General features: G+C 35.8%; 2 protein-coding genes and 2 pseudogenes across 2 annotated transcripts; all 4 read right to left on the reverse strand.

The window, feature by feature from the left end:
- Window positions 1-200: 200 nt before the first annotated feature.
- LOC114687349 lies at window positions 201-1,137 on the reverse strand (annotated as a pseudogene).
- An 8,251-nt stretch (window positions 1,138-9,388) lies between these two features.
- Window positions 9,389-10,443, reverse strand: LOC114687351 (olfactory receptor 5W2-like). The gene has a single exon (XM_028862014.1). The coding sequence runs from the start codon at window positions 10,383-10,385 to the stop codon at window positions 9,456-9,458; it is 930 nt and encodes a 309-aa protein (XP_028717847.1). The 5' UTR covers window positions 10,386-10,443; the 3' UTR covers window positions 9,389-9,455.
- A 4,784-nt stretch (window positions 10,444-15,227) lies between these two features.
- LOC114687352 lies at window positions 15,228-16,158 on the reverse strand (annotated as a pseudogene).
- A 7,952-nt stretch (window positions 16,159-24,110) lies between these two features.
- LOC114687344 (olfactory receptor 5W2-like) lies at window positions 24,111-25,046 on the reverse strand. The gene has a single exon (XM_028862007.1). The coding sequence runs from the start codon at window positions 25,044-25,046 to the stop codon at window positions 24,111-24,113; it is 936 nt and encodes a 311-aa protein (XP_028717840.1).
- Window positions 25,047-26,348: the final 1,302 nt, after the last annotated feature.

Consider the following 26,348-nt stretch of genomic DNA (forward strand, 5'->3'; position numbering starts at 1 on the left):
AATAAAGTGCCATATACTCTGAAGACAAAGAAATAATGTTTAAAACATTAGGAATCACAAACTATAAGTATATTCTGACTTAGGAATATATTCATTAACCAATTTAGGACTGAGGTATCTTTATGGCATATTATGTAGTTGAAATAAAACAAGGGGCTACATGTATGCAAAAATTCATACATCTTAATGTGTATCTTTATTTAAAGGAATGTTTTATTTTTCAGTTTTTGCAGGGCCTCTTTTACATCCTTGTTCCTAAGGCTGTAAATCAGAGGGTTGAGCATGGGAATTACTAGGGTGTAAAAAAGTGAGGCCATCTTGTCTTGATCCAGAGAGTAAGCAGAAGCAGGTCGGAAATACATAAAGAGCAATGTTCCCTGGAAAATGGCAACTGCAGTTAAGTGAGAGGCACAGGTGGAAAAAGCTTTGAACCTCCCCTCAGTGGAGTGGATTTTTAAGACTGATGAGATAATGTAACAATAAGAAACAAGGACTCCTGAGATAGTGCTCAGTTCAATGAAACCAAAAATAATAAAGATGATTAACTCATTGACCTGTGTATCTGAACAAGATAGTAACAGAATGGGAGGGATATCACAGAAAAAATGATTAATCTCATTAGATCCACAGAAACATAACCCAAAAGTCATTACAGTATGTATCACAGTATCTATCATTCTTAATAGGTAAACTCCAGCTAGGAGATAGTAACAAACCCTACTGGACATGTCTACTACATACATAAGGGGATTGCTGATGGCCTTGTACCGATCAAAGGCCATCACTGCCAACAGCATGCACTCAGCATCTACAAAGATACAGGTGAAGAAAAACTGCAAGGTCACAGCCAATGAAAGATATAGATTTGTGTTTGTCCATTAGGTCCACCAGCATCTTTGGTCCAACTGCAGTTGAATAGCAGAGGTCAGAGAAAGAGAGGTGGCTAAGAAAGAAGTACATTGGTGTGTGAAGCTGGGGATCCATTCTGATCAAAACGATCATTCCAATATTTGTCACAAGAATAATGAGGTAGACGAGAAGAAATACAATGAATAGAACCACTTCTATGTCAAGGTTATTAGTAATTCCCAATAGAATAAACTGAGTGATTGAGGAGCAGTTTCTTTCATCCATTCTTCTTTGTTCTTTGCCTGAATGGTTGCAAAAAGCATTCAAAGAATAGGATGACTAGGATTTAATTTATCTAGGCAAGAAAATTGTTGTCTATATTCAGAATCTAATTTTGGTATGTAGAAAATATTCTGTAGATGGTCTAGACCAATGGTTCTCATCCTTCCTAATGTTGAGACACTTTAATATAGTTCTTGATATTTTGATGACCCCAAACATAAAATAGAGATTCATATTTAACTCTCATCATAGCATCAAATACAAGTACATTCATGGAAATTACTAAGTTATGGTTTCTTAATGACATCTATTTCTATACTAAGTCCTTGTGACATGTGGTTCTTAGAGCATTTAATTTACATATATTTGTGTTTATAACATTTTGATTTTATTATTACTTGAGCAAAAATAGAAAAAATAAAATGCATATGTATATCATTTACAGTTGTTTTACAAAGGAATTTTGATTACTAAATAAATCATAGAAACCTTTATAAAATTACATTAGTGGCATATTAAGGCAGTTCAATTCATACAAGCAGAGCAAGAAGAAATGGTGGCCACTACTAGATTTTAATCTGTATTTAACTGACATCAAGTTATATTATTAATTTTGGCTTACTCCTCAGGACAAAGAAAGAAAACAAGGTATTATTTTTTTCTGTATTATTTAAATGTAAACTAGAAACATACCTCGGATATTTATTCTGTCCTTATCTAGAGCACCTGGACAATGTTCATATCACACTATTTTCCTGTGGTACCCTTGGTTTTTAAATATGTGACAGTCTGTGTTCACTGTTCTGTATGTAAATGGGTTAATTAAATTCCCAGCTCAGTTTTTTCCTCTGAGGAATACAGCACCAGCTTTGATCAAGGTTGAAATTTTAATTCTGTGCCCTTGTCACCACATGGATCCCTAAGAGATGTTAAACAGAGCTTATTGATAGGATTTGTAGCATGTAGTGAAACCAGATAGCTAATGAAATTGAAGAAGAGTCACTTCCAATGATGCCCATGTCTTTTATTTTCTGTCTTGTTTCTTTGCTTTTTGAAACAAATCCCTCAACCCTAGTTATCTCAGGCAGTGCTCTTCCCATTAAATATTGTCTCTTCTCTCACAACTCCACAATAAACACCACCATTTTTATATAATGGTTCTTCTCTAGTTATTAATTCTTGTATGATAGTGTTATTTGAGGGCAGGGGGTTGCTTGTTTGTTTTCCTCTTCATGACATGTAGGTGTGGCTCTACAGAGTTTTGTGGGAAGAATGGATTAGGAAAGGTGTCATGTTAAATGTTTTCAGGTAGAATCACTGGTGAATATTTTTTAAGAATAAGAATAAAAATGTTGTGAGGTAAAATGACTGTTTATTAAAACTGCATGTGAATAATATATTCAAAGAAAATGTTCAATTTTAATTTAACAAATAAGTTGCAGTTACTTTTACTTCAAACAATAATTTAAAAATTAGGAGAAATCAGAAGTGTGATATTTTTGGGATACTAAAAAAATGTACTCTTTAACTACTAATTTGACATTAGACATTCTCAATGCTGACTTAACATTTTAACATCCAAGTTATCACGTTCTTAATTTGGATGAAGAACTAAAGACTGCATTTATATTTTGTTACATAAATTTTTTTAAAGTAACCATCCTACAATCTACAGACCCAGAAAAACTAAGTAACAAGAAGTGTTCAAGGGATAGTGGTGGTGGGGGCTGATGTATGAATCTCACTGTGAAGGGGAATTAAAATAGACATCTCCATTGCATGGGGGGAGGGCTCTGTTTGGGGATGGGGATGGGACTAAGAGAGATTAGGTGAGGTAAGAATGGAGGGAAAGAGTACTGGGAGAGACAACTGGAATCTGGGGCCATCTCTGGGATGAGCTGGAAACCTAGGGCAATGGAAACTCCCAGCAATATGCGAGGGTGACACTAGCTGAGACTCCTAGCAATTGGGAATACATAGCCAAAATTGGCCATCTCATATAAGTGGGCAAGACATCTTACTGAAGTTGGGATACCAACTCTGCCACAAAACCTTCATTCTAAAATTTGTCTTGCCTACAAGATGTACTGAAGTAAAGGTAACATAGAAATTGTTGGAGTGGCCAATATATGACTGACCCAGCTTGAGAAGCAAGCCATGAGAGAGAGCCCACCCTGACATTGCCTAGAGGGCCAGGACCCAGAGGCTACATAGCCCAGAGACCTAGGACAGAACCAAACAAAAATGGTGCAAAAAATAAATGAAATGATTCCTATTGAGATTTTGCTATCGTCATAGATTGGTGTCCAGCTCAACTCTCATCAGAGAGGTCTTACCCAGCAACCAATGGAAACAAATGCAGAGATCCACAGCCAAACATTAGGTAGAGCTCAAGGAGTCCTACAGAAGAGGGGTGGGAAGAGTTGTTGGAGCCAGTGGAGTAAAGAGTCAAGGACATCCAAGAAAACCCACAGAACCAACTAACCTTGGCTCATAGGAACTCACAGAGACTTAAATGACAATCAGGGAGCCTGCATGGGACTGACCTAGACTCTCTGCATATATGTTATAGATGTGTAACTTGGTGTTCTTGTCAACTCCTATAAGTGGCATCAGGGGCTGTCTCTGACTCTATTGCCTGCTTTTGGACCAATTCTATTGCCTCATCCAGCCTTAAGAGAAGAGGAGGTGCCTAGTCTCACTGCAACTTGTTTTACCATGACTGACTGATATCTATGAGAGACCTGTCCTTTTCTGAAGAGAAAGAGAGGAGGAAGAGTAAAGATGTGGGAGAGGGACTGGGTGGACAGGAGGGAGGAGAAACTTTGGTCAGGATATAAAAACATAATAAAAAAAATATTTGTAAAATAATATTTTAATCATTTTCTCCTATATAGAATGCTTTTTATCTGCACCTTATTCAACAAAGGGCTTTTGAGGATAAAACTTGCAGATTAAAATACAGATTAGAGATAGATATAATGACAAAAATGTTGTTCTGTTGCATAATATTTAACTTAGTATTATGTCATAAAATTCAAAATTAATCATTTCTTTAAATCTCAAGCAACTTCACTTTACTCAATGTGCATATGAAATCTAGATGTAATAAAACTGCTCTGGAACTCTATATGCAAGGTGTTTGTTTGATTCCAAAGTACCAACTATCATTACGGTCCTAAACAGTGATCAGATGTGATGAAAATGAAAAATAAAACATGAAATAATCATCTCTGCAGAAGAACATCTTGACTATTAACCTGAGTGTGTACCTCATAGCATCTTGTTGAGGAATTCTACCCATATGGGCACTGTTACAATATTTGCTTCATTGGGTAGGATGTTTTCTTGGTTTCTTTTGCTCTCTGTAGTTCTTGAGAGGGTGTGGTGGCTGTCTGTTACCTGGTAGGGAATATTTCTGTGATCATAACATTTGAACTAACGTCTTATTGAACATATTTGTGTAGTTTTTGAGTGTCTTCTTCTTACCCTGTGGACTAAGATCCAATTATTGGCTCCATTTACAAAACAACTCCCTAAAGTAAGGATTTGGGAGTTTCCTAGGTAGCTGTGTCTCTTAGGAATGTCAGAAACTAAAACAACAGTCACACCAATCTGACTGGCTAAACATGAGCTGAGTGAGTTCAAGACAAACAGACATGGCAAAGTGGAGGTGGAAAATCCCACGAGATCTCAACCATACACAAAAACCTACAGGCAACTAAGGTAGCATGCTACCGACCTGGATATATGACTGAGAAATTGGTTTTGTGGAGAGGATTGAAGATCTCAAGCTTACCTACTGATTTTCTGGTCTACTGGCTTTTCTGACAGGTTTAGCTGATGGTCCCCAGGGAATACTTGCTGGAGTTAGGGCCTGGGACAACTGGATGACTGGCAAATAAGGAGGGAGGAGAAGATCTTGATCCACTGGGGGTGTGGTTAGAGAGCAAGGGCAAGCCACAGTAGGTGACTGGTACTGAGCTGGGGGTGATTCTGGGGGGAATGTGTTGGAGGAGAGGACAGGGAGGTGAAGCTCTGTGGTTAGCCTGTCTGCTTCTCTGGCCCTCATCTATTTATAATTTAGAAAGTTAAAGGACACTGAGTATCTCAGGTATCTAGCTGCCAGCAAAATGTCACTATATGAAAACTTTCAGAAAAGAAATAAAGACACAAAATAATGTGTTTTATGGTGGCAATTAAAACAATTTACACATTGGAACAGGGCATTGGGTTAGGCAAATTGAACAAATTTTAGTTAGCATACTGTGCAGTAGGACAGTGCCATAGGGTCAAGGAAATTGGCTAAAACCAGTTGCCAAGACATCTGCATTAAAGATTGTAAAGATGTCTTCACTCTCAGAGAATCCCATCTCCATTAACCAAAGGAATTCAGCTGGATCTGAGATACAAACAGGCAAAATAAAATCATTTAAAAAATGAGATGCCAATCAAGGCACAAGAAGCATACAGAATGCCAAATAGATTAGAAAAGAAAATCCACTTGGTACATAAATAAGGAAACCATTAAACTTATAGAACAAAGAAAGAATACTAAAAACTGCAAGAAAAAAAGACAAATTAACATATAAAGGGATACCTATCAGAATAAGACTTTATTTTTCAACAAGTCCTAGACAGATTATCTATAAACTCTGAGAAATAACCAACATCAACCCAAACTATATACCTAGCAAACATTCAGTCACAGTACACGGAAAGAAAAGGAAATTACATGATAAAACCAAATTGAAGCAATATCTGTCTACAAACACAAGTTTATAGAAGGGGATATAAGAAAAAATCAAACTTAAGAGTTTAATCACGCCAAGAACACAAAAGGAATAAACAATTGCAGAAAAGCAAATCAAAGACACACACACACACACACACACACACACACACACACACATACATACACACACACACACAAAACAAAAACAAAAAACAAGTAATAGGAATCAACAAACACTGCTTGTTGATATTTTTTAATATCAGTGATGTCAATTTCTCAATAAAATGATATAGACTAACAGAATGGATGAGAATATGATCCATTCTTCTGCTGCATCCAAGAAATACAACTTAATACCAAGGATACATATCACCTCAGGCTAAAAGGATAAAAAAATACATTCAGCAAATGAACATTTAAAAACCAAGTTGGTGTAGCCATTTTATATCTGAAAAAATATACTTCAAACCAAAATTATCAGAAGAGACTGGGAAAGATACTATATACTAATCAGAGGAAAAATACTCTAAGACAATATCACAGTTCTTTTTGTTGTTGTTGTTTGTTTGTTTGTTTTTATTTTTTTCTCTTCCTCTCATGTTTTTTAAAATTTATTTTAAAAAACCTTTTTTCATTTTACATACCAATTCCAGTCCTCTCTTCCTTCCCTTCTTACCCTTCTCTCTTCCCGGGATCCCACCCCTCATCCACTCCTCAGAGAGGGTAAGGCCTCCCTTGGAGAGTCAACAAAGTCTGGCATACTAAAGTTGAGACAGGAGCAAGTCCCTTTCCCTTGTGTCAAGGCTGAGCAAGGTATCCCACCCTAGGGAATATGTTCCAAAAGTCATTTCATGCACACGGGATAAGTCTTGGTCCCACTGCCAGGGGCTCACATCTGTGTACTAAACACAAGGGCACCCAAGTTTGGAAAAGAAACACTACTACAGATTAAATCACGTATTGATCCTCACACACTGATAGTGGGCGATGTCAGTAGGCCACTCTCATCAATACACTGGTTATGCAGATACAACAGAAAAATGCTGGAACTAATTGAGATCATAAACAAAATTAACCCAATAGATATTTACAATGTATTTCACCCAAACACAAAAGAATATATCTTCTCAGTACCTCATGAAATTTCTACAAAATGTATCACATACTCAGACACAAGACAAGACTCAACAGGTACAAGAAAACTGAAATGAGATACTGTATCTTCTCAGACAACTATGTGTTATAGCTGGATATCAACAACAGAATCAATGGAAAGCTTACAAACTCATAAGAAACGAAGAATACACTATTGATTGAAAATTGGGTCAGGTCATAAAATAAGAAAGAAATTAAAGACTTTCCAGAATTGAATAAAAATGACTACACACCATACCTAAATGAAAGCTGTTGTAAGAGGCAAGTTTATAGAACTAAGTGTCTCCATAAAAGTATTGCAGAAGTTTTTGTTTTACTTTAGTATATTTTATTCTATCCCTTAGAAGCCTGTTTGTATTTTGTTTTCTTTTTTCATTTATTTTAAATACCAAAACAGTTTCCCCTCCCTCCTCTCCTAATTTTCCCTACCACCACCTCCTATGTAACCCCCCAACTCTCATTTCCCCCCACTCCTCATCCACTCTTCCTCCTTCTACTTTCAGAAAGGCAGAAAGGGGCAGGCCTCCCATGGGAGTCAAGAAAGCATGGCATAACAAGTTGAGGCAGGACCAAGCTACCCTGCCCTCACCTGCATCAAGGCTGGGCAAGGCAATCCAGCATGGGAAATAAGTTCCCAAAAACCAGCTCAAGTACGAGGGATAGGTTCTGATCCCACTGCTAGGAGCCTCACAAACAAACTAAGCTACACAACTGTCACACACATGCAGAAGGGCTACATCAGTTCTATGCAGGCTCCCTAGCTGTTGATACAGAGTCCATGAGTTCCCACAAGCTCAGGTCAACTCTCTCTGTGAGTTCCCCTATTATGATCTTGACCATCCTGGCTGCTACAATTTCTGCTCCCTCTCTTCAACAGGAGTCAAGAAACTTGGCCCAGTGCTTGGCTGTGGATCTCTGCATCTGTTGCCATCAGTTACTGGACCAAGGCTCTCCGATGACTATTAGGGTAGTCACCAATCAAATTATAGGAGAAGGTCAGTTCAGGCACCCTCTCCACTTTTGTTAGGTGTCTCAGCTAAGGTCATCCTTGTGGATTCCTGTTTGTGTTCTAATGATACACAAGAATCAGGTAGATCATAAAAGGAAGGGAGGTGGAGAGGTACTTGGATGAGTAAAGGAATGGGAAAATATAATCGGCATATATGATATAAAAAAATTCTATTTTCAATAAAGAAAAAATAGAATAAATTGTAATAGAAAATGATGTCACCCTGTCTTATCTGAATGTAAGGACCATATGTTCTCAGGAACCTGATTCGCTGGTTTAGTGCTTCAATAACCTGACAAAGAAAGACAAGAAAGGAAAATAGAGAGGAGGAGTAGGGATGCTGTTTGCGTCTCAGAAATTTAATATTTATTTGTAGATTGTTTCATTTATTCCCAGTCACTTTACATACTACTAAAAAGTGATACTATGTATACATATTAATAGATGTATATTTACATTACTAACATAAGTGTTAAAAGTCTGTGTGCTGACATTTTATTTTATGACTTTATTTCACCTGTTTGTGTCTCACATCCAACTGAATTCCTTTGGTTAATGGAGATGGAATTCTCTGAGAATGAAGACATCTTTACAATCTTTATTGCAGATGCTGATTTAAGAAACTGACTAACAGTAGACATTTGATTTAGGATGTGAATCTTTTATATAAGAGAACATTTCACTGGGGCTGGAATAGAGAGAAAGGAAGGAAAATGGAACAACTGATGGTTTGTTACTCCAGACCATAAGGAATTTATAGTGGAATCCCTTATATAGCTTTTTTCTTTTAAAAAAAAAAAATCTGTCCGAGTTCTTTTTATTTTAACAAGCATGGACCTGTTCACATCTAAATTATTTCTTTAATCATAAACTCTATGATACATTTCCTCCTCTACCACACATGCAAATGTTTAGATATAAGAAGTAGCAACTCAACCCAATGTCAATGAGCTGCCCACGTGGTTATGGTTTTTCTTTTTCCTAAAGAGTAGGCCCCATCTCTCTCTCTCTCTTTGTCTTTTTTGGATTTAATTGATTCTAAACACAAAGTTTAGAGTACCCAGGTTAATTCTACTGGCATATACTTATCATTCTTGAAAAACGTACACAGTTTTAGAAGAAATTCAGAGTACATAAATATAGAAAAATGCAATAAATCACATTATAGTACTTTTAAAGCTGAATAACAAAATAGAAAAAGAATCAAAGTTGAATTGGTAATGAAAGTTTCATAATATGAAAATTAAATATTAGCAAGATGCACTAGTATAGTAAGATATATTTAGAGTCTGAAACAATTATTTTATTATTAGAATATGCTACAACACTTCTGAACTTTTAACAAACTGATATGATTCATATGAATGGTAAAATACAAAAACCACAAGTATCATAAATATGTTTGTGTAGATGTAAGGCATTTTTTTAAAGCCATCTTTTATTTCTGAGCCTGACCAGGGCTTCTTTCACATCCTTGTTCCGTAGGCTATAGATCAGAGGGTTTATCATGGGGATAATCAGGAGATAAAAGACTGATGTCATTTTGTCTTGGTCTAGAGAATAGGCAGAACTAGGTCTGAAATACATGAAGAGCATGGTCCCCTGGAAAATCCCTACTGCAGTCAGATGGGAGGCACAGGTAGAGAAAGCTTTGAACCATCCCCCAGTAGAACTGATCTTTAAGACAGATGAGATGATATAACAGTAGGAAATGAGGACTCCTGAGATGGTGCTCAGTTCTATGAAACCAAAAAGGGTGAATAACACCAGTTCATTGAGCTGTGTGTCAGAGCAGGAAAGAAGTAAGACTGGAGGTAAATCACAAAAGAAATGATTAATCTGAGTAGAGTCACAGAAACATAAGCTGAAGGCCAATGAGGTGTGTATGAAGCCATCTATAGTCCCCAACAGATATATTCCAGATAAGAATTGGTAACAAACTCTACTGGACATGTCCACAGCATACATCAGGGGGTTGCTGATGGCCTTGTACCTATCAAAGGCCATCACTGCCAGCAGCATGCACTCAACATCTATGAAAATAGAGACAATCAAGAGTTGGAGAAAACAGCCAACAAAAGAGATTGAATTTTCTCCAAAAAGCTCTACCAGCATCTTGGGGCCAACTGCAGTGGAATAGCAGAGATCTGAGAAAGAGAGGTGGCTGAGGAAGAAGTACATTGGTGTGTGAAGCTGGGGATCCATTCTGATTAATGTGATCATCCCTACATTTGTCAGAAGAATAGTGAGGTACACAAGCAGAAACACTATGAACAAAGTTACTTTCATCTCAGGCTTGCTGGTAATTCCCAACAGAAGAAATTCAGGTACAGATGAGCAGTTTCTCTTGTCCATTCTTCTTTGTTCATGATCTAAATAGTTACAAAACTCATTAAGGTAATGACCTTTAAGGGTTTGATTTTCTTTAGAATATATAAAGCAGAAAGTATTTACATTTTTAGGAATGTACTAGGTACACAAGCACACTAAGAAAACACACTAAGATAACATAAAATACATTTGTAATAAGGTACAATCATAGAAAAGTAGAGGAAAATGATTAAATTGAATTTTATGTCTTTATATTTATCTATGTATGTATGTATCTATCTATCTATTTATCTATCTATCATTTATCTAAAGTTTTAAGTCATGATCTATCTGCCTTGTCTTTATCTCCATCCCTCCATATTTAGTAGAACATGTAAATAAAAAATGCTGGTCTATGATTTCACATAATGGGAAGGGAATGAAAAGTTACAGACAAATTATAGCGTAAGCCATATTTTATATAGTCTTATTATAGAGTCATAATTAATATCAATATGTTTTTCTTTGATCATTATAAAATATATATGAATCATTTAACAATATCAGACAATAGATGAAGATAGTCATGGTACTATTTTGGATTTTGAAGTGTTTACATAAAAATGAAAAACAATTATTAAAAGCTATCACTCATCACTAATTACTGCCTTTTAAATTTCTGTTATTTACCTAACTGTGTTCAAATGACAAAACCTTGGACAAGTAAATTAGAACTGGCAGGAAGTGGCAACAACTGTTTACAGCAAATATTTTTCCTTAATTTAGCTCTTACCTTGACTTTAAGATTTAAATGCAAATGTGAGTTAATTAGCAAAATTGCACAAATAAAATGCTTTTGTATTCAGTGTTTATATTATATGAGCAGTTCTATGTGAACATTGTGGGGTTTTTTTGTGTTCTATTGTTTGTACATAAAAAAGAGGACAGAGAGGGGAGAGGGAGAGAGATAGAGAGACAGAGGACAGATAGAAGGAGAGTGAATCATAGAATAAGAGTTTAAAGAGACACTTTAACAAATGAAGAAACAAATTCATAAACATATAATTAGGAAATGTTACCTGTAGATACATGGCAGAATTTACCTAACTACACAAATAGGAATAAAGCTACTTATTTATTCTTGAATTTTAGTTTATGTCCAGGAACCACTATAATATTTTTTCTTATAGTTTTACAAATAACCACTTAGAAACCTACCTGTGATGAGAGAATTTTTCTATCCTTCCTGCAGTAACTGAAGATAAGTTGATCACATTTATTTTCATCTAAGACTGTTGAGATTTAATTCTCCTGAGGCTCTGACTCCCTCTTTTTAGATATTCTAATGTGATTAATTAGATTCCTTACTCAGTGTTTTCCTTGGGAATACCCAACCACTGCACTCATAGTTATCATCTCTACTGGCTATCCTTGACTTGATATTGAGGAGTGACAGATATTGTCCAGGGTTTTTAGTGAAACCAGTCATTCAATGAAACTAAAATTGAACTTTATTTAAGGATGTCTACATCTTTTCTTATTTTCTCTGATTCTTCATGCCCAAGACAATTTAAATTTTATCTACATCTGATTTAAAGTTGTGCTAGTACTAAATATTAAAATAGTTATACTCCCACCCATCCCTTTCCTCCCTTCAAGCATTATTTCCATTGTATTTCCTCCATTCTCTTTCAAATAAATGGCCTGGTTTTCTTTAATTGCTGTTACACACACACACACACACACACACACACACACACACACACACACGCTTGAATTCATAAATTCCACCTGCAGAATCTACATACAGTTACTTGTATGCCTCTGTTTTCAGGGCTGATCATTGGTACTTGGTAGTCAATTGGTGTGCTCTTTGCCAAGGAAGAATATTTTTTTCACTCTCAGAATTCCTTAGATATCTGTATTTCTTTGTTTAGTCCTGAGGCCTTTTGTGGTTTCCTTTATCAACATTATCATGTCTACTGGTATATCACATGTTCAGGTCAAGTTTATGCACTCATGTTAGTGACACTTTATGAATATTGTTCTTGACATTTCTAGGTGACACAATCTCACAGAAAAGTCCTTTTCTCTACTGGCTTTTACAATCTTTCCACATCTCTTTCATAATAGTTCATGAGTATTAGGTCAATGAGTTGTGTTGTGGTTGCTTCAATTGACACAGGGCTACACAATTCTTCATTTTGAGTGGTTATGGTTTTCTATAATAAGTTACCATTTTAAAATTGTTTGTCTGATTTTTAATCTTACTTGTTCTCTGTCCAAGGAACTAGTCAGCTTGGTTGGCAGTCCTTTTCCAGTACAGATGGTACGAGAAAACCCTAGAGTGTGTCTGGAAATTATTCACTGTAGAGAGCTAAGAAGTATTGAGTCTCACATCCATACATGATGACTGCATCCATAGAAATGCTCACACAAGAATAAAAGTACAATACACGCAGGCCTATATCATTGTCTTCTTCAATTTCCTTCCATATGGACACCCAGAGCACTGGATAACACTATATTCAGAATGGGTTGTCACATCTGCTAAGCAGTCTCCCATATGCCAGTGCTCTCTGGAAATTCTGCCTAAACACATTAATAAGTGTTTCCACATGTTTTAGTTGTCTCAGAATCCAGTCAAATTGATAACCAATTGCCAACATCATATTTTATTAAGGAGAATAAGTAAAGAAAATGATTTTCTTTCCTCACCAGAAGATCTTTACCAGAAAGCATGATGTAACAGTCTCAAAGAGTAATCACTTCCATTGGGGGAAAAAGTTAAAGATATCATTAATTCCCCACCTTTGTATTTGAGCAAGATGTCAAAGACAGAGAAATGATATCACATGAAAAAAAAAACAAACCATCTCTTTAAATCTCCAGAAATTAAATAGATGCTTCCTATTTCTACTAATTGCTATTCCCATTTAATCACAATCATTAGAGTTGTAAGTCAATAGTTTAGACATAAAGGAAATTATTCATTCTTTTCACATGTTTCTTGATCCAATACAATGATGGGATACCAATTTATAGAGATAGACTATGGTGCACTAAAAACACTTAATATTCATTTTCTATTCTTTGTAAAATTAGATTGGAGTAGAGTGTGACACACATATATCCAAGCCAATCATAATATTTCATTCTCATATTTAGCATCTTCAGCCACAATAATGAACAAAAGTAATATATATAAACCCAGAATTATAAGATTAACTCCTAAATGTATTTAATGTTTTGCCATTTCAACTATCTTGTCAAATATGAAAGATGATATTTTACAGATTAAGTGTGGAAGGAAAATTAATGAGAGACAAAAAGAATGATTTAAGATACAACAAAGCCTGTAACATTCTGTTCCATACTTCTTAAAAACCTTAAGGAAGGGGGTTAGGGCACTCTCGTTATTTCTATATCAGTTAATTTCCTAAAGAATAGCATCAAACACTATATTTCTCAACATAACAAATTCAGAAAGATGAGTTCATAAATCAGGTGTTTTATAGTTTAAGTCTCTTTTCACTTATTCCACGATCATTGCAATGTCTAATCTTGATTGTCAACTTGACTGCATTTGGAATCAACTCCAGCTCAAGCAGCAAGGAATGCCTGTCGGGGATTGTTTCAGTTATATCATGTGAAGTATAAAAAGGCAACCTTAAATTTGAGGCATACCTTCTGATGACAGCCCACATAAAATGACAGTGACAAAGGAAGGTATTTGCCTGCTTGCCCTTTACTTTTGCTGGCAAGTTCATCTATGCTGCTCCTGAGCCATTCCTTCACTGGCATCTGAACCTGCTTCTTCAGATTCAAATGTAGAATGAAGACCAGCTGAAACATTCAGCCATATAGACTAAATATATACTGGATTCCTGGCATTTCTGTTAGAGACACCCATTGTTGGACTAGCTGGACCACAACTTGTATGTCACTCTAAGAAGACCCTTTTTGATACACATATATACATACATGCATATATACATACATATATACATTATATCAGTTGTTTTCCTCTGCCTCTAAGGAAGTCTGACTAATACAATCACTTCCACAGATAAATGGCTGAAATATATGTATCCAAGTATAGTTACATGGTATAAGGAGAATGTGCTTATGGAATATGGGTTATTTTCATAAGTGTTACATTTTCTGAATTAGTGACAATCCCTTACCATACCATTTGTTATTATTTTATTGAATTCTATTGAATGATTTCTGCTGAGTGCCATGTTTCTCTACATCTTTCTATGGTTCTTAATCAGAAAACACCATAGTTGAGGTCCATTTCCAGATGTAGATCACAATTCTGGAAGGTGGTAATCTAAAGTCAGGGATCTGCAGATGGTGTCTGGAGAAAGCCCACAATTTGGTTTATAGACTATCCACTTCTTACTGTCTTCATTTGGCATAAAAGGTCAAGGGTCTCCTCTGCTTTTCCATGGGCACAAAAATGTCTTTTTTGAAGAGTTACCTTCATTATTTTTATCACTTTCCAAAGTTTTTCATACTAATACCATAGTTTGGTAGATAAATCCTCAACACAACTGGATGTTAATGTGAGTTCAGGTTAAAAACACACTATTAAAGTTTTATGGTTACATTAATAATCTGGTAAAAACTAAGAAGTACTTCACTGCAACCTATTAATTCATCAGGGTTTTTAAAAATTCTACCCTGATATATTTTCTTAAAGAGAATATTACACATTACTAAAGATAATAAATGAGTACGAAACATGGTGGTCTCAAATTGCTTCTTATTATTAGAATTTTATACAAATGCTTAGTAAATTAAAAACTGTGATATTATTGATTTTTTATGCAGTATAAAATCAATGGATATGATACATTTCTGTGTATTCAATAAATTTCCTTAAAACCACCTTTTATTTCTGAGCCTGACCAGGGCTTCCTTCACATCCTTGTTCCTTAGGCTGTAGATCAGAGGGTTTATCATGGGAATAATGAGGAGGTAAAAGACTGATGTCATTTTGTCTTGGTCTAGAGAGTAGGCAGAACTAGGTCTGAAATACATGAAGAGCATGGTCCCCTGGAAAATCCAACTGCAGTCAGATGGGAGGCACAGGTAGAGAAAGCTTTGAAGCGCCCCCCAGCAGAGCTGATCTTTAAGACTGAGGAGATAATGTAACCGTAGGAGATGAGGACTCCTGAGATGGTGCTCAGTTCTATGAAACCAAAAAGGGTGAATAACACCAGTTCATTGACCTGTGTATCTGAACAAGAAAGGAGTAAAACAGCAGGAAAATCACAGAAGAACTGATTAATATTGGTAGAGCCACAGAAACATAAGCTGAAGGATAATGAGGTATGTATAAGACCATCTATAGTCCCAACAGATATATTCCAGTTAAGAACTGATAACAAACTCTACTAGACATGTCCACAGCATACATCAGGGGGTTGCTGATGGCCTTGTACCTATCAAAAGCCATCACTGCCAGAAGCATGCACTCAATATCTATAAAGGTACATACTAATAAGAATTGTAGAAAGCAGCCAAAAAAGGAAATTGGATTATTCTCTACAAGAAGGTCCACCAGCATCTTTGGTCCCACTGCAGTAGAATAGGATAAGTCAGAGAAGGCAAGGTGACTGAGGAAGAAGTACATTGGTGTGTGAAGATGCGGATCCATTCTGATCAAGATGATCATTCCAATATTTGCAAGCAGAATAATAAGATAAACAACAAGAAACACAACAAATAAACCCCATTTTAAGTCAGGGTTACTGGAAATTCCCAGGAGAAAAAAATCGGGTAACGAGGAGCAGTTTTCCTTATCCATTCTTCTTTTTTCTTGGCCTAAATGATTAAAAAATTTTCAGTGTTATCTTAGATTGGGCTTTTCACTTCTCAACATGCTATTGTATAGCAAATGCAGGAAAATGTAATATCATTGTTAGGTGGCATGCTATGTTGCTATTTTTTTGTACATAAAGTACACTAAGGAAATAGCCTCAGTACATAACACTTTTAATATAGCTTTCTCAGTGCCAAAAATCCCTCTAATGAGGGAGCATAATCACCATTCATTTAAATATATACATATATTTCATTTTCTTTCTCTCTTGACAGGATGTCTATCACCCATTTTAGGCAATGTATTTGAAATTAATAAAATCTTATCCAGGTTCAATATATTAAAATGAAAATATTAAATTGCCCAGAAAGCCATACAGAAAAATCTCATCACTTAATCAAAAACGTTATTGTTCATTACACTTGCTGAATTCATAACACTGTTTGTTAGAAGTTAACTATGAAACAAAATCAACTTTTCAGATAATAATAAAGTTAATATGGAATTGTTTTATTTTTCTAATTATTTGCTGAATATTTAAGCATGATCTGCCCCTCCCTTTCACTGGAACACCAACTTTTTCTAACTTTTTGAATCCTATACAAGTCAAATAAAAGTAGGAGAATATCCTAAATACTCACAAGAACATGTTCCTGATCATTGGAGACAGACTCTAAGCCACTATTAAGAATCAGAATAATCCATTTGCTTTTCATTCCTCACTGCCTTTCCCATATGTATAAAAAGAAAGCAAAATTTTATTTTTATTCTATTTTGACCTATAGCAACTCATAAGTGTACCTGAAATAAGGGCATCTTGCTGGCATCTCTCTGGTACAGAAAGAACAGGTTGATCACATTTATTTTCAATTATGACTGCTGGGATTAAATTCTCTTGAGGCTCTTCCTTTCCATTTTCATGTAATCCTAACATGACTAATTAGCTTCCAGGCTCAGAAGTTTGTTTTGTTTTTGCCTGGGCATCCTGAGACAACTGTCCCTATGGCTGTTATTTCAACTCTCTACCCTTCACTCAATTTGATAATTTATGTTGATCAGAATTTTTAGTGAAACTTGACACTTAATAAAACTAAAATTGATTTTCATGAATAATTTCCATATCCTTTACTGTTTATCATAACTTATCCATTTTGTAGACTACCTCTTTCAACTTTAATTTTCAAAAATAATCTTATAGACTGCTTTACTTTATTTGATTTTCTTTTTTTTTTTGGCTTTTGAGAGTTGATTTTCATTATAAACTCTTTTCATTCAATACTTTATCACCTAGAAGTTCTTCCAGATCCTTCCTACTTCTACACTCATACAATTCCATGTTCTTTCCTTCTTTCTCTCATTAGCAAACAAACAAACAGACAAATAAATTTAAATAACAGGTTTTTTAAAGCCCAAGAAACACACAAATACAAACAAAAGCCATAAAATGTCAAAAATAATATAAAAGTGAAAGATCAGCAAGATCTCAAGAAAAGCCAAATGAACCAGGATGAGACAAAAGGTCTTCAAAAACATCATTGAATTCATTTTGTTTTGTCCATGTACTTCTGATAATGGGGTCAGTCCTTAAGTGTATTTAATATAACCATTGAGAATCCATTGGAGAAACCTATTTTGTCCTTTGCAAGCAGGTGTCAATTACAGATAGCTTCTATTTCTTCCTCTCAGTGTTTGGACACCATCTGGTTTGAACCTGTGAAGGCCCTTTGCTTGACGCCACAGTTTCTGTGGGTTCAGATGTGTATCAGTCATTTTGTGTCTAGAAGACTGTTTTCTTAGAGTCATCCCTTCCCGATGGTTCTACAATCTTTCTGCCTACTCTTCTGCAGAGGCTCCTGAGCTTCTGAGGGGAGAAATTTTATGAAGACATCCCTTTTAGGACTGAGTTTTCCAAAATCTCCCAGTCTCTAAACATTGTTCTATTGTGTGTATCTGTTTTAGTTCCCTTCTATTCTAAGAAGAAATTTCTCTGATCATGGCTGAGAGAGGCACTGATATACAGATATAACAAATGTCATTAAGAGTGATTTTATTCAGCCTTGGTGCAGGGAGTGGGGGACTAGACCTGCCTCAACTGAATCTACTAGGCTTGGCTGACTCCCCAGGGGAGATCTTGCCTTGGAGGAGGTAGGAATGGGGGTGGATTGAGGGGGAAGGCTGGGGAGTGGGAGGAGGGAGGACAGGAGAATCCATGGCTGATATGTAAAATTAAATTAATTATAAAATAAAAATATTTCTTTAAAAAAGTCATTTTATTGCTATGGTCCTTTAGCAGAACAATAACATTTGATTTCCCTTTAAGGCCATGGTCTATCCAATTTAAAGGTTTTTAGGTTCATAGGCAGTGTCAGGTATTTTTCATTGTTGTCTAGATGTACCCTAATATTCACAGCAACCATTCCTATTTCAATTATTTAATGTCCAAGCAGCCTTTTCGGCACCTGCAGTATGTCTTGCGATCTCTCCTATATGACCGTGTTAGTATATCACTCAACCCCCATTCCCAGGAACCTATCACAGTGATGTCTTTGAGAATTACTAAAATCACAAGGAATCACTAAAAGGGCACTGCTAAACACTTCCAGGTCATTATTTAGTGTCCAAAAGTCTAGACATGAACTTGAAAGTAAATTTTAATGCATATTGTTCAAGTGCACTAGGAAGAATTTATCTTTTAAAATGTGCAATAGGTAAATGCTTTAATTAAAAAACAATACACTCCACTCTAAAATTGTTTGTTTTGAATTTTCTTTCATTTGGTAGTGGTCTTTTTTTTTTTTTTTTTTTTTTTTTTTTGGTTTTTCAAAACAGGGTTTCTCTGTGTAGCTTTATGCCTTTCCTGGAACTCACTTGGTAGCCCAGGCTGGCCTCGAACTCACAGAGATCCGCCTGCCTCTGCCTCCCAAGTGCTGAGATTAAAGGCGTGCACCACCACGGCCCGGAAAGGTAGCGTGCAGTACTTATACAGTAGTGGTCTTTTGAGAACACAAACTATGAATTTAATTGTAGACCAGTATAGTTATGCTACCAATATAATGGATTTATATTTAACTATATTTATATACATATGTATAACATATCCATACATATTGCTCATTAAATATTATATAACTTCCTTAACAACCATGCCATATAGAAAAAAACTATGATGTAAAAAGTAACAAAAAGTTTCAAGAATCCTGTTGGCATATGTTTTAACATACTCTAATGGACTTGCTCCCTAGAAATTTTTGAATGCAGTGTAATGAGGAAAATGAGGCATCCAATATTAATCATGAGGAAGATGATGTTATTTTCACTAATATGATAAAATAGTTTAGTGATTTTTTTTTACTTAAATAAAACCCCTAGTGGTCCACATAATCTTAGAAATATAAAAAAATGAATTATTTGTGAGTTTTCACTCTTTACAAAGAAATATTCCCCCAGACACTAAGCATAAGCAATTATGGCCAGAATAAAGCACAAATAATTATTTTATTTTATAAAAGTGATATATTATAATGTGTGAATTATTTATGGATAGACAGACTTTTTGTGTTAATATGTTTATTTCATATTTTACTAAAATCCAATAAATATGAACAACCAGTTCACAAAATAAAATATTACAAATAATGGTAATTTAGGATGTCTGCATAAATTTTCCAGGTGATTTCAGAGTTTTCTCAAATTATATTTGAGAACAATAATAACACCACAATTGCTTTTTGAGGAAAAGAATAGTTCTATAAGCTTCTTCTTCTTTTTTTTTTTTAATAAGAGGTTTTCTATTCATTTTACACATCAACCACAGATTCCCCTGTCCTCCCTCCTCCCACCACCCAGCCTTACCATTCCCACTTCCTGTAGTTTTTTTTGGTTGGCCCACAGTCAGGACAAATCTCTCTCACTTGCCAGGCCCACAGCCACTCAGACCAAACCAAGCAAACACAGAGAGACTTATATTGCTTACAAACTGTATGGCCATGGCAGGCTTCTTGTTAACTATTCTTATATCTTAAATTAACCCATTTATATTAATCTATAAGTTGCCACATGGCTTGTGGTTTACCAGTATCTTTACATGTTGCTTCTTATCATGGTAGCTGGCAGCGTTTCTCTGCCTCAGTCTTCCACTTCCCAGAATTCTCCTCTTTCCTTGTCCTGCCTATATTTCTTGCCTGGCTACTGGCCAATCAGTGTTTTATTTATTAACCAATTAGAGCAACACATTTAACATACAGAACATCCCACAGCAACTTCCTACAAGGTAAGGTCTCCCATGGGGAGTCAGCAGAGCCTGGTACATTCAGATGAGGCAGGTCCAAGCCCCTCTCTCCCTGTACCAAGGCTGAGCAAAATGTCTCAGCATAGGCACTAGGATCCAAAATGTGGGCTCACACACTAAGGATAGGTCCCAATTCCACTGTCTGGGGGCCCCCTAAACAGTTCAAGCTAAACAACTATCTTGCTTATCCAGAGGACATAGTCCAGTACCATGGGGTCTTCTCAGCTATTGGTCCACAGTTCATGTGTTTCCACTAGCTTGGTTAGTTGTCTCTGTACTTTTTCCAGTCATGGTCTCGATATCTCTTGTTCATAGAATCCTTCCTTTCTCTCATCCATTGGACTCCTGGAGCTCAGCCTGGCATCTGGCCATGGATTTCTGCATCTACTTCCATCAGTTACTGATGACAGTCAGGGTATTCACCAATCTGATTACCAGAGTAAGCCAACTCTTGACTACTTCCAGTAGTCTAAGTGGGGTCATCCTTGTGGATTCCTGGGAACTTCCATAGCAGCCTGTTTTTCCCTATTCCCATAATGTCTCCATTTATTATGGTATCTCCTTCCTTGCTCTCCCACTTTGTCCCTACTGCAGTTCAAACCTCCCATTCCCTTATGCTCTCATCCCCTCTGGCAGTGGGATTGGGATCCATCCCTGGTACATGAGCGGGCTTTTTGGAGCCAAGTGCCTATGGTGGGAAACCTTACATAGCCTTGGGGTAAGGAGGAGAGACTTGGATCTGCCTCAGCTGAATGTATCAAGTTCTGCTGACTCCCCATGGGAAGTCTTGCATTGGAGGAGGTGGGAATGGGGAATGGGTAGCTGGGGAAGCCTGGAGGGGGAGCGAAGAAAGGCAGATCTATGGTTGGTATGTAAAATGAATAGAAAATTTCTTAATAAAAATAAAAAAATAATTTTTTTTAAATTATTTCAGATCAACCAGCCATGTTTACATTTCTTTCCATCGATGTTGCAGAAGTCACTGACAGAAACTACTTTAAGAAGAAGTGATTTACTTATATTTCTCATAAATAATTAAAAGAAAATCACAGCAGGTACAGAGTATTTTGTCTGTGGAAGCAAAACCCAGCAGCACTAGCATCATGAATGACACTAGCCAGGAAGAAGAAGACAGAATGGTAATTAGTGATGAGTTATGGTTTGGTTCCCCCTCCACCAACCATATTAACTATTGGAAAAGATTCAGAGTTGTTCAAATAGTTACTCTTGCTGGCGAAAATTATTCAAACCCATGAGACCTGACAGACATTTTATTCGCCTCTGCATAGGTGAGCCAGTTGTTTAGTTGAACTGAAGTAATTTTTAATGGAAGATTGTCTCACAGTATCTTCTGCTCAGTGTGCACCTGCTTACATCTGAGACGTAATAGTTCTAGCAAGAAATATTTCAACCGTATGTTAAGCTTCTGAAATTTGACTTAAAATCTTATATATTTCAGTAGTATTTTCAGACTAATGATTCATTTCAGTGTTCCTGTAATATGTCATACCTGCTGTTTATGTTCTTATCATTAAAAAAAGTACTGAATTTATGAGGAAATGCAAAACCCCCAAAGTTTAAAATGTGCTACTACCCATTCAATAAAGTTTGATATGATTAAAATACAATGAAAAATGTTTGGGACATACATGCATATAATGTTATATGTATACACATATGTATGCATATTTATGTATATATTAGGTTTTAGGATACTTGATTGACAAATGTAGGGCTCCAGATTTAATATCCAGAACTAAAAATTGCTGTGGATATCTGGTGTGGGGCAGAGAAAAAAACAGTATTTTTATTTAAAACAGGTTGATTATAAATGTGATCTCTTTCTAAAAAAGAAAAGGGGATATGATATAGATGTATAGGAGGATATAGAGATGATAAGATAAAAGGATAGATTAATCAACCTATTTTTAAAGAACAACTTGTTTAAAATGTTCTACATTGGTATAAATTTTAGTTTATTGATACAAACTTGAAGTTAATTTTGTTATACTGTACATATATATATATATATATATATTTCTATTCTTGTTTGAAGTATTATGTTTATGTAACTCATTTAAAATTGTAATGGATAATTAAAAATAGATTAATAGTCATCTATGATAATCATATTTATAGCCATGCTAGTTAAGTCTTCTAGGTATACATAGATATAGTTCAGATAGATAGATAATCTTCAAACACTTCATAAACCTAGAGAATATAGCATTTAAATAACTTAGAATTCTGCTGATGTGAGACACAATTGCTCCTGGCTGCACCAATTTGATCCCGAGAGAATGTTGGGCTTCTAAGATATTTCCATTTGGAAGTTTGTCTTCTTGGCACAAAATGGCCTACTGGGCAAAGAACTGCTCTTGCCTTGATGGCTGACAGTACGAATGCAATGCTGTCCTTTCTGGACAAGCAAAACACAAGGAAAGCAACCACTGTACTCTGCCAAGACAGGGTAAGATGGTTTTTCAGAATTCTTGCTTCTGAAAATGGTCTGTCAGATACTCTAGGCCTCTAGCCAATCTGAATGCAGCAACAGTGCTGAGAAACACTAGGTGACTGTCCAGGCTGCCAGCTGTCTTGGTCTACTCTTGCAAGATTCCCAAAAGTTGCTTGCATCCATTTACCATTTCTCAGGTACCATTATGTTCCTTCTCAGGTCTTTGATGTGGTTAAAGACTAGATAGTTGTAATTTACTCAGTTATGATAAAAATAAGTTAGATATAAAACCTTAAACTCACAAATATAAGATAGACAGGACATCTTTAATATTGTAACTATAATTCATGCTCGATAATTGTTTTGTTATATATAATTTTACCATGTTAAAGTTAAAACGTTCCTTTTTAAAAAAAGAAGAAAAGGGGAAGTGCTGTGGATATCGCTCTATATAAATAAAACACTGATGGCCAGGGACCAGACAGGAAGTATAGGCGGGACAAGGAGAGAGGAGAACTGGGGAAACAGAAAGAAGGAGGGGAGACACTGCGGTCACGGCCAGGACAAGCAGCATGTAAAGACACCGGTAAACCACCAGCCACGTGGCAAGGTATAGATTTATAGGAATGGGTTAATTTAAGATATAAGAACAGTTAGCAAGAAGCCTGCCATGGCATTACAGTTTATAAGTAATATAAGCGTCTGAGTGATTATTTTATATGTGGATTGTGGAACTGAGGGGCTTGGTGGAACCTGGAGAGAAGCCCTCCAGCTACAAAAAATACAATAAAATATAGAAATACATACATATTTCACAATTAAAATACCATGAAAAATACTTTTTTCCTTTAAAATTTTTTTAATTGAAAATATATTCTTCTCTCATACAATACACTCCAACCGCAATTTTCCCTTAACCCATGCCTCTCAGGTTCCCCACAACCTCCATTTTCCCCCAGAACCACTGCCACACCCAAGGAGAAAGCCCTCATATTGAGGCTGGAAAAGGCAGACCAATAGGAGGGAAAGAATCCCAAGAGCAGGCAAAAGAGTCAGAAATACACCTGTTTCCATAGTTAGGAGTACCACAAGAATACCAAGCTAACAGCCATAATATATACACAGAGGAAATTCTAAAAAGCAGTCCACATATTTGTTTTAAAGACAGTGAAGTGTGCCATGCATATACCTTTATTATTTTAAACACATTTTACTTTTCACTCTTTGGAGTGCTTCTTTCACATCTTTGTTTCTCAAACTATAAATTAGAGGGTTCAGCATGGGGATTACTAGTGTATAAAAAAGGGAAGTCACTTTATCTTGATCTAGGGAATAAGAAGAACTTGGCCTGAAATACATGAAAAGCATAGTCCCTTGGAAAATTGCAACTGCAGTCAAGTGTGAGGTGCAGGTGGAGAAAGCTTTGAATCTCCCAGAAGCAGAACGGATCTTCAAGACTGATGAGATGATGTAACAATAGGAGACAAGGACTCCTGAAATGGTGCTCAGTTCAATGAAACCAAAAACGGTGAATATGACTAACACATTGACCTGTGTATCTGAACAAGACAGCACTAAGACTGGAGGAATATCACAGAAGAAATGATTAATCTCGTTAGATCCACAGAAACATAAATGGAATGTCAATGTTGTATGTACCAAAGCATCCGCTAATGCCACAGCATAAACACCAGTCAATAACTGGAAACATACCCTGCTGGACATGTCTACTGAATACAGTAAGGGGTTGCTGATGGCCTTATATCGATCAAAAGCCATCGCTGCCAGCAACACACACTCAGCATCTATAAATATACAGAAAGTGAAGAACTGCATAGCACAGCCAAGAAAGGGAATAGTCGTGTCCTTGGACATAAGGTCTACCAGCATCTTGGGTCCAATAGCAGTGGAATAGCAGAGGTCAGAGAAAGAGAGGTGGCTAAGGAAGAAGTACATTGGTGTATGAAGCTGGGGGTCCATTCTGATCAAAATGATCATTCCTAGATTTGTCAGCAGATTAGTGAGGTAGACAACAACAAACATAGTGAACAGAAGCATCTTCACCTCAGGGTTGTTGGTAATTCCCAAGAGGAGGAATGCTGGCAATGAGGAGCAGTTCTCCTTGTTCATGATTTTATGTTCTTGGTCTGAAAATTTACAAAAGTCACAATGCAATAATAGCTTAATATTTATTATTTTGGAAAAGCATAAAATAGTTTTGAATATAACTGTTCAGAACATTATTTAATATTTAAATAAATTTTCATAAAATCTAAAAACATTTCAGAAGAAAAATGTAATGTTTACATCAGTGCAGCGCTGTTAAGGAAAATATGGAATAAGAAACTCATACACTTTGAATTTAAATCACATAATTCTTGATCTGTATTAACTTTGTTTGCTCTCTTTCACTTATTTTCATGGCAGTGGATTTAAATATAGTAAAACTTGATTTCTAGCCTGACAAGCCATAAGCAATATCAGATGAGATGATAATAATAATAATACCAGTAATAATAATTGAACATGCCATATTGTGAAATAAGGTTTTCAATTTTTATAGGCTATTATTCACTGCATTCTTTCAGCAGGACTTGCCATCAGCAGATATCCTTTAATATAATAAAATGATTATAGTAAGGAGTCTTTGTAGGTTTTACTGAGTGTGAAGTATTATTTGCTGAAATGTCTGTCACTAATCACCATTTGCATGCCAAGATTTATAAGCACTGAACATCACTTACCTAAGTCCAAATGACAAAAGCTAAATAAAACACACAAGAAGAGCCAGGAGTGACAGAATACAGCAAAAGCCTCAGCTTGTTATTGATTTCCATCTTTTTCATTTTTAAAATTTTTAAGTTTTTTAAATTAATATAGATTTTTGTCATATTCTTCCCCTCCCCAAAATCTTTCCAGATACTTTCTCCAGTCCTACCCATGTAAGTCAAATACACTAAGATAGAAAGAAAGACTGTCACTGGTCATTAAATGAAACTTGTTTTCTCTCCTTTTTTCCTCTAATAATTCAGGGTTGAACAATTTTATACATCATCAGATTGATTTTTAACATTTTCAAAGACAGTGAAATTTAATTTATTTTCATTTTCAAACACTGCCATTCTGAAACCTACCTGAGATGAGTGTCTTCCTGTCCTATTATCTGGCACCTGAACATAGGTAGATCTTTTTATTTCAACTAGAGACTGTTGGGACTTAAATCTCTCAAGGCTCTTCATCCAGGCTTTTATTTAAATATAATTAATTTCTCATTATACCTTCCCTTATGAGTCATGCAATAGTTTTACCAAAGTTTTACATTTTCATCTTTCTTACTGACTCCATCTTGACCAATGACAGTCAATGACTAAGTTCCTTTTAACAATATGCCACATGGTTATTATGAGTTGATTTGCTCATACTAAAAGTAGA

Source organism: Peromyscus leucopus, chromosome 4 (assembly GCF_004664715.2).
Source record: "Peromyscus leucopus breed LL Stock chromosome 4, UCI_PerLeu_2.1, whole genome shotgun sequence".
NCBI classification, from domain to species: Eukaryota; Metazoa; Chordata; class Mammalia; order Rodentia; family Cricetidae; genus Peromyscus; species Peromyscus leucopus.